We start from the raw sequence: 9,762 nt of genomic DNA on the forward strand, positions 1-9,762 counted from the left end.
TCAGGAAGCACACAGCTCCACTCCCCCCCATCATCCTGACTGACACCCCCATCACCTCTGTGGACTCATTCCGCTTCCTGGGTACCACCATCACCCTGGACCTGAAGTGGGAGCCCACCATCACCTCCGTCATTAAGAAAGCCCAGCAGAGGATGTACTTCCTGAGGCAGCTGAAGAAATTCAACCTGCCAACACGGACGATGATGCAATTCTACACTGCAATCATCGAGTCCATCCTCACCTCCTCCATCACCGTGTGGTACGCTGGAGCCACTATCAGGGACAAACAGAGACTGCAGCGTGTTGTGCGCTCTGCTGAGAAGGTGATTGGCTGCAGACTCCCATCTCTGCAGGACCTGTACACCTCCAGGACACTGGGGCGTGCAGCTCGGATCACAGCTGACCCTTCTCACCCTGGACACAGTCTGTTTGACCTGCTCCCCTCAGGCACTGATCGCCACCTGCACTCATGTATATATCTATCTATCTACTTAGCACTTTTAATTCTTATTCTCATTTTTATTTTCATGTCTATTTAAGCTTAATTTATAACAGTATGTTTGCACTGAAGCACCGCAGCAATTTCCTAATGTTGTAAACCCGCTCAACATTTGGCAATAAAACCCTTTCTGATTCTGATTCTGATCGATGCATTGATTTCACATGTTTTAGGGTGGAAAACACAGACTCACAGACGTATGTTGACGCAAACATTTACAGTATCTTAAGTGCAGCCCATTTGACATTGCGGTATTTTTTCCATTGGCACACTTTGCCAGAACTCAATGGTCTCTTCCCTTAAAGCAGGTTTCAGTTGCTCCTCCTCACAAAGATTGATCATTTCCAACTCAGCCGCACACTGTAAAAAAGAGCCGTATATTTAACAGTGAAAGACAGTAAAAATACGACAGGAAAAACCTGTTAACTATAAAACAGTTTAAAACTGTTGATTTGATGTGAAATTGCCGTAAATAAAGAAATGTAGAAAAACCGTAATATGTACATTTTTTCTCTGAAAAAAATACATAAACCTACTGTAAATCACTCTTGCATAGTTTTTTTTAACGGAAGATTCCAATAAAGTTTAGAACAGGCAAACACAATTTTTTTTACATTTATTTATTGAAAAAAAATACAGGTTTTAATTGCTGAATGTAAGCATGGTTGTGCTGGTAATGGATACATGCTGTAATATGACTTTGTGATTTTTGAATTAATTTCACATAATAATAATAATGGATTAGATAGCGGTTTTCAAGAAGCCCAAAGCACTTTACATTAAATCCATTCTTGATTCATAGCACCTTTAATACAGCATATTCATATAACAGGTACATATGTCCCAAGATCTTTATACTAGAAATGTATTAGGGCAATTTTTGGATGTAGTTTTTGTAAAGAATATGGGATGTAGCTGTTAAATCTACATTCTGTTGAACTCAATAAACCATGAGTTTAAAATGTAAAAGCTAACAACAACTTGAGAGACCTACAGCTAATGATAGACATACTATATTATTGAGTGAATTCATATAATCCCAAAAGTGTTAAAACAATAATCTGTTGTCTGTTCTATTTATTCATAGTTAATTATCATATGAAGAAAAAAGATTTTAAAAGCACCTCCTCCCAAAACTAGGCGTTTTCCCCTGACGTTTAGAGCACCGTTTCACATCAAGGCGCCTGATTTCAAACGGGCCAATCAGCGCACTGCATCAGGCTCCACCGCAGATAACGTCTGTACAGCTCCACACAAGTTTTGCTTTGGACTATGGCAGCACGCTATCTTCATTTTCCTGGACTTGTTTCTCATTTTTTTTAATTTAACGTCTGCCACAGCTCGTCTTCAGTTACTACGGTAAGAAAATAATCCAACTTGGTTTATTGTGTTGGTGCATTGTGTTGCAGGCAGTGAAGGCGCAAATGATAAATTTACGTTAGCTTTAGCTCGTTTCTAGCATTAGCGTTAGCTACATCAGGCTGAAAAGAGCCTTGCAAAACCAGCAGTGCGCGTTTTGAGACGTGTTTTGGAGATGGGTGTATTAATGGAAACCGTCTAATTAGTATAGCTATATTTGAATGCTTTGTCTAAATGCGGCCTGGATTTTCCCGCCTTGTTTGACATCCGGCTGAAGCTTTAAGTTAGCTAGCCTCGCAGCTGTGTCATATTGATTATGTATTTTTGCAGCATATGTGGAGAATCGGTTCAGTCCGTGAAAGCTTATGTTTTGCATTGCAGACTGCAACGTAATGAACCCCGGTGTATTTTTAAATGTGTTGAAGTAAGTTGTAAGCAGGTGTTTTCTGGATATGCTGCTTTAAAGTCTCACTTCTACCGCCACCACACTGATACCGCAACTGTTTCTCAGAATGCTACCTTAATGGGTTTGAATTGCACTGTCTCACTTTGTGAATGCCAATGTGAGGGAACTAAAGCTTTGATTGCTCACTTACAGGAACACATAGAAGAGGGACGGCATGTAACTTGTCCAGTGAGAGGATGCCAAAGTGAGTTCTCTGTAAAATCTACATTTACCTCCCATATGTCTAGAAAACACAAACGTTAGGAAAATGTGATTTGTGGTTTAAACAAAGATACTCAGAGAGTCCATCTACAAGTGCCACCATACAGGAAGGTGCCAGTGTATCAGATATAGAAGACCCTGGTATGGATGGGTCTAATTTCAGTGACCTGTATCTCAGACATGTATGTATGTTTTACATTAAACTACAGGGACAGCATCTTCTGCCAGCATCTACCATTCAAACCATTGTTGAAGAAATACAAAATATACATGAATTGGGACAGATGTATACATTGAATAGACTAAGGTCACTTCTAAAAGATATGTCAGTTTCAGATGAAGACATAAAAATCTGTGACACAGTAAAACAATCTGACTTGTTCTCAGCTTGTCACACATGGCCCCTGAGAACTGCTTATTCAAGAGTCCAGTGCTTTAAAGATGTGTTCAAGTATGTTGAACCCAGAAAAGTGTTTTTGGGCAGGGATGGAGAGATTTGCCTATTGTGTTCCTCTGCTAAATATTTTGAAGGGTATGCTGGAATCAAGTTTTTGGCAAGGTCTCATATCAGTGAATCCTAATAATGTTTCAAGACCAGATGTTCTCAGGGACTGTTGTGATGGTAACGTGTTTGTGTCAAACAAATTTTTTCAGGAAAATCCACATTGCCTCAAGCTGGTTCTATACCAGGATGCATTTGAAGTAGTGAACCCACTTGGTTCTGCCAAAAAGAAGCACAAGGTTTTGGCTGTGTACTTCTCTCTACTCAACATCCCACTAACACCCTTCATCATTGTTTGCGGTAAGCTGAAAGAGCAAAATTCAACTTTTTTTTTTTTTTTTTCTGTTGTAACTGCCACATTCTTGTACTCTTGGCTTGTTTAGTTTCATGTTCTGTTGCTTCCTCACTAATACACTGGATAACACAACCATATAAGTTCAACTAGTAACATAACTCATCCTATGAGCCATGTAACAAGTATCTCTGTATTTCTATATATGACTGACATTAAAGCTCTTGTTATTAAAGTTTTTAATTTGTTGTTGTTGTTGTTGTTTTAATTCTCAGGTTCCTCCTGCTTCGCTGCTGAGACATTAATGTTGAGCATTGACAAGAAGACTGTCAACGACCGCATCACAACCTTCACCTCTGCTATCTGCCTAATGTTTGGCAGTTACTACTGCTTTAACATACACTACCCTGTAGAACTACGATCAACACTGGAGTTCCTTCAACGGTAAAATTTATTTTATTATGGATTTATTTTTGTGCTTTTCAAACTTGGCCATTTGATATCCCACCTCAGGTTGTTAATTTCCTCAATCTCTCTCGCCCTTTTTTCATGAAGGTGTTTCTTTTCCATAAATCCTGAGAGAGGCACCAAGGTTGAATCCAAGAAGAAAAAAGTGTTCTCAGTCAATCCCAGAGTCCTCACTCTCATCTCAGACATTGCTGACCATGAGTGGCTCTAGTCCTACCCCTCTTGTTTGAGACAAAGTAATAAAGGTATACTATGTTACATGCTCTACAGATGTTCTGTTTTTGAAACAATTGTTACATTTCTGATTGTGAGTGGGAAGTTTAACAATGTGAAGTTTTACTAGACACAATTTGTAAAAGTACATGGTCTACTTTTGATTCACTGTTTTATATCTGAAAAATGTATCTGGTAAAAATGTGGTAAACCTGCGATTTTGTTTCTTGGATTTTAATTTTCCCAGTTTTAAAGATATTTGTATTCCAATAGTGTAAAAGTATGCTGCATGTACATTGCTGGCATTTTGTAGTTATCCAAAAATTTGCAGTTGAAGTTCTCAAAACAAGTGTAAAGTTTTTGTTTGTTACCTGATACAGTTTTAAGATGTACATTTTCAGGTTTACTGCTCAGTTCTGTTTGCAAAATATGTGGGTGTAAACTTGTTCCTGTAATTTCTTCAATTCAGATTTTCTTTCAATTATAGAAAAAATGTTTAATTCTCTATATTTGTATTTGGATAATTTGAAAAGTCAAGATTCTATGTGTACTGACATTTATGTAGTGAGAACAGCACCAAAACACTTAAAGGTGTCTGAATTGTCTGCTAAAGGTAATGTGAAGTATAATGTGTGCTCAACTTACAGCACTGGTTTTGCACAGTTTGAACAGAACTTGTAAGAATTCTGTGATTCCTCACTGTTACTGTCATGGAGATAACTAGTAACTATTTGTGATTTGTTGAGTACAAATGTAAATGTTTGATGTTCAAAACATCAAAGATGTTAAATAAAATACTTTTTTGGAAATTTAAGGTGGACATTTTTGTGTTACATTTAGTAATTTGAATAAAATCATGGTTTGTGTATTAAGCTTACAGAGTAGAACACTTAAGAGTTACAGAATAAAATTGTATTTTATTATTTTTTGATAGTTAATTTTACAGGGAAAAAATGTTGTGTTTTCTGGCACAAACTTTATTTTATATGTTATTTTCATGTTAATTCTAGGGAAAAACATTATTTTTTCTTCAAGTTAAAACATTTTCTTCTACGGTAAAATATTGACCCTAGCACTGTTTTTAACCGTAAAATCAACAATAACAATACCTTGTTACCGTTAAAGAAGAAAATGTTTCACCCGTAATTTTACGGTAGATTTCTGGCAACCACAGCTGCCAGCGTTTTACCGTAAAATCTACAGTTTTTTTTTTTTACAGTGCAGCTGAGTTAATGTTCGATGTTCTGTGTTCAACAGTGTGGTGGGACAGTTGGTCATCTGATACCATGTGTTTTACTTTGTCATTTTCAGGAGACAAGATTTCTACAATGTAACTGTGGCATTTTTTTAAAGAACTCCCCTTCATTGTATGGCTTTTTAGCCCGTGCGATGTTCCAAGCCAGCTGATATGATGAGAGTGTTATGGTCTCTGAGCTCTTTGTAAATTTTTGGAAAAACTGTGTCTGCTTTTCTTGCTGACTTTTCAAAGTGACCAACTCGGGCTTGTGAAGTTCACTCCCTTTTGGAAATTCCTGGTCGTTGTTAGCATGGAGTGAGCTAAAGTGGCACTGAAGCTTTGAAATGTGCTAATGACGTCTGACATATAAGGCAGAATGGCTTGCCTCTCACACACATGCGCATTTGATGAAAATACCGTATTGAGCTCAAGCGAAGCAAACACGCATATTTAAAAAAAAAAAAGAAAAATCAAAACACAAACTTCAATATGAACGTAAGAGCCCCATGAAACCAGGCAAAGAGCCGCATGCGGCTCCAGAGCAGCGGGTTGGCCACCCGTTGCCTAACATATGAAACAGGAAAAGACCGCTGTGTAATCCATTTATTTCAAAAGAAGTAACTGTATTCTGAATATCACCTTTTTAAACAGTAACTATAACAGAATACAGTTACTCATATTTTGGATTTTAAATACGTAACGCTGGTACATGCATTCTGTTACTCCCAGACACTGCATTTGGGTGGATTACCTATAACCGGAGACCCTACAAGTACACAAGACCACACCAGCTACTGTGAAGAGGGAAACAAAGAACAGAGGGAGACATAGCACTTACAGTAAATACACAGGCAGGATAACGAGAGGATGGGAACAGGTTGGAACACAGCTGGGACTAGTCTGACACAGCGAGAGAAAGGGGAAGCAAACCTAAATAAACTAAACAAAGGACGAGGATCATCAAAATAAAACAGGAAGCATGACAAATATGGAGACGTGGACAAAGACACAAAGGCCAAACACTGGCAACGGGGGGAGAAACAAACACGGGGTCATGACTAACTGGTGTGACTGAATCGCTCACTTCTCTTTTTCTTGATAGAAAAAAAGGAATGGCTGGGTGAGCTCCACTGGCTCATACCATCAAAGAGAACAGCACTGGGCAAAAATCCATTAAACACTCATATATTAGTAACAGCCATGATTTCATAAAACAGGTAGTCTTACGAAGTAGATATTACAGGGTTCTGGAGCTAATGTGGGGGAGGGGACTCACCTGGTACTAAGTACCTTAAAATCATCTAGTTTTCTTCCATGCTAACCTTTTCGCTTTTTGCTCACAGCCCACAAACTTTAGATATGTGTGGTTGATTTTTAAGTTTTCTGGGAGTTGGACGGTGGGAGGAAGCCGGAGTACCCAGAGGGAACCCACGCACCCACCGTCCAAAGACATGCAGCTTGTGGGGATAGATTAATTGGATAATCCAAATTGCCACTAGGTGTGAATGTGTGAGTGAATGTGAGTGTGAATGGTTGTCTGTCCCTATCAATCAAGGCTTTATTTGCCAACCCCCCCGACCTTACACACACACAACACAGACATTACATGGGGATACAAGTCAGAGATCGGTAGCGTTACAGAAAAAACACTGAAATATACACTACAATGGGAAAGTACAAGAGGAAAAAAGAGACCTCTACTCATGCTGGGCTCCTATAGGAGGACAGCATGAGAACAGGAAACAAAAAAAACTCCTCTGCACAAAAGCATAAATGTCCACAACACAACATTATGGAACACGTGAAATGCCACAGGGATGTGGGGGGTGAGAAGTAATCCGAAGCAGACACAGCAGCCGCCCTGCCCAGCGCTACCATTCCAGCGTGGCTCAGACCCACCGTGTTCTCAAGGAGGGCACAAGCATCGAAGGCGTTTGGAAAGGGAGGGGGATGAGTGCGTGCATATCAGTGTATATGTATGTGTGTGCGTGTCGAGAGGTCAGCTGAGACAGTGTCCTTCGCCCTGCCAGGCTAAGTAAACAGTCTTCCAGCCAACCCAGGTGGCCTTGCATGGAATGGGAGGAACAGTCTAAACACAGTCATTATCAGGGAGTTTTTGTTCGGCTCCAGCCTTGAGCCCACAGCTAGCGCCGAAGGGATAGCCGCATGAAGTGATGGTGTTTTTTTCTTTTATGCGAACAGCTCATGAGAATTTCAAAGCCGTTCTCTAACACTCCGACAACGACACTGGTCTCTCAATCTCCCGTTGGAGAGCTGCGAGCTTCTCCATGATGTTATCAAACTTGCGCTCTGTGGTCTTGTCATTCTTGTGCTCAGAGAGCAGATTCTGAGACCTCATTACTGCAGTGAGCTGCTCCAAGATGTGATCCAACTTTCGGTCAGAGGTGTTATTCTGAGTGAACTTCTCCTTGATGTAATCCCATGTACGCTCAGAGGTCTTATTCTGAGTATTCATGGCAGCCGTAAGCTTCTCCAAGATCTTAACCATGCTGCACTCAGTGAGCCCTTTCTGAGAAGTCCCGCCTCGTCCCATCATTTCAATCCCAGCGGGCAGCCTTGGGGGGGTTTGAACAGCCAGTTCCGCTTTCTTAATTCTCCGATAAGTCAGGGCCAAGCCAGCTCCGATCAGCAAGAACCCTGTTATCATGGTTCCGAATAGGTAGATATCTTCAGCGTCCTCGATGGACAGTCCCACCAGGCACACGACCCTCCAGTTATGCCACCCGTCCATCATGTATCCGGCAGGGAAAGTACCTCCAGGGCACTTTGGCTCTCCCGAGCCGGGGCTTCTCGTTGAGAAGAGCGTGTCGATTGCATTCAGAGACCAGTTGATCAAATCCATAATTCTCTTTTAGGTTTTAGAAACAGACTGTGAGAGAATGTTCCAGGGAAAAGTAAAAACATGAGACAAGACAAGGACATAAGCTAAGCAGGGAAGATAATGGAGAGGAGAGGAGAAAAAGTGCGACCGCCTTCGCCGAGAGCCAAACGAGAAAAAAAAAAAAAAAGTGTTAGCCCTGCGGCAGACTGGCGACCTATACCCCGCTTCTCGCCCTATGACAGCTGGGATAGGCTCCAGCGTCCCCCGCGACCCTGAAAAGTATAAGCCGAAGCGAATGGATGGATGGATGGGAGTTGGAGTCATCAGGTTTGTTCTATAGACTGTCAATTAAAGTTACAAGTTGGCATAGTGTTAGTTTTATTTTGTAATTAATAAAAAAAATATATTTAAATAAAAGACTTAATTTCTTTTTTGTTCTTTATAACAAAAATGGACACTTACATTGGAATGTGTTCTGACTGGAGAATGGGCGTCTGATGGTCACAAAGAGAGGGAAGGTAGTCAGAACTGAGGGGATTGAACTACCAGAAGGCAACATTGCAGACATAGAGGACAGTTACAAGTACCTGGGGATCCCGCAGGCGAATGGGAACCATGAAGAGGCCGCTAGAAAAGCTGCAACCACCAAGTACCTGCAGAGGGTCAGGCAAGTCCTGAGGAGTCAGCTGAACGGTAAGAACAAGATCCGGGCCATCAACACGTATGCCCTGCCCGTGATCAGGTACCCTGCTGGGGTAATAGGCTGGCCAAAGGAGGAGATAGAAGCCACTGACATAAAGACAAGAAAGCTCCTTACCATGCATGGAGGGTTTCACCCCAAGTCCAGGACCCTGAGGCTGTACGCTAAGCGGAAGGAAGGGGGCCGGGGACTGGTGAGTGTCAGCACCACAGTCCAGGATGAGACAACGAACATCCAAGAATACATTGGGAAGATGGCCCCAACTGACCGAGTGCTCAGTGAATACCTCAGGCAGCAGAAACCCAAGAAAGAGGAGGGAGATGAGAAACCATCATGGAAGGACAGGGCCCTGCACGGTATGTACCACCGGCAGGTAGAGGAGGTGGCTGATATCCAGAAATCCTACCAGTGGCTGGACAAAGCTGGACTGAAAGACAGCACAGAGGCACTAATCATGGCAGCACAAGAACAAGCTCTGAGCACAAGATCCATAGAGGCTGGGGTCTATCACACCAGGCAAGACCCCAGGTGCAGGCTGTGTAAAGATGCCCCAGAGACAATCCAGCACATAACAGCAGGGTGCAAGATGCTAGCAGGCAAGGCATACATGGAACGCCATAACCAAGTGGCCGGCATAGTGTACAGGAACATCTGTGCTGAGTATAACCTGGAAGTCCCAAGGTTAAAATGGGAGATGCCCCCAAGGGTGGTGGAGAATGACCGAGCTAAGATCCTGTGGGACTTCCAGATACAGACGGACAAAATATTTGTGGCTAACCAACCGGACATAGTGGTGGTAGACAAACAGAAGAAGACGGCCGTAGTGATTGATGTAGCGCTTCCGAATGACAGCAATATCAGGAAGAAAGAACATGAGAAGCTGGAGAAATACCAAGGGCTCAGAGAAGAGCTCGAGAGGATGTGGAGGGTGAAGGTAACAGTGGTCCCCGTGGTAATCGGAGCACTAGGTGCGGTGACTCCCA

At 41.9% G+C, this 9,762-nt stretch overlaps 1 protein-coding gene across 3 annotated transcripts; it reads left to right on the forward strand.

Annotated features, from left to right (window-relative positions):
• The first annotated feature begins 677 nt into the window (after nucleotides 1-677).
• On the forward strand, nucleotides 678-4,876 carry LOC120720703. Of its 3 annotated transcripts, XR_005693011.1 has the most exons (5): nucleotides 683-1,858; nucleotides 2,457-2,508; nucleotides 3,180-3,327; nucleotides 3,595-3,763; nucleotides 3,875-4,876. XR_005693011.1 is itself a non-coding variant. In XM_040010481.1 (4 exons), exons 2-4 carry the CDS (start codon nucleotides 2,967-2,969, stop codon nucleotides 3,996-3,998), a joined length of 654 nt encoding a protein of 217 aa, XP_039866415.1. In that variant the 5' UTR covers nucleotides 678-1,858; nucleotides 2,457-2,966; the 3' UTR covers nucleotides 3,999-4,876. The 3 variants fall into 3 exon arrangements, 2 of the variants coding, with proteins under 2 accessions (XP_039866415.1, XP_039866414.1); XM_040010481.1 differs by having other exon boundaries at nucleotides 678-1,858; nucleotides 2,457-3,327; XM_040010480.1 differs by lacking the exon at nucleotides 683-1,858 and having other exon boundaries at nucleotides 1,869-3,327.
• The last annotated feature ends 4,886 nt before the right edge of the window (nucleotides 4,877-9,762 follow it).

Source organism: Simochromis diagramma, unplaced genomic scaffold, assembly GCF_900408965.1.
Source record: "Simochromis diagramma unplaced genomic scaffold, fSimDia1.1 OVJJ01000586.1, whole genome shotgun sequence".
Lineage (NCBI taxonomy): Eukaryota > Metazoa > Chordata > Actinopteri > Cichliformes > Cichlidae > Simochromis > Simochromis diagramma.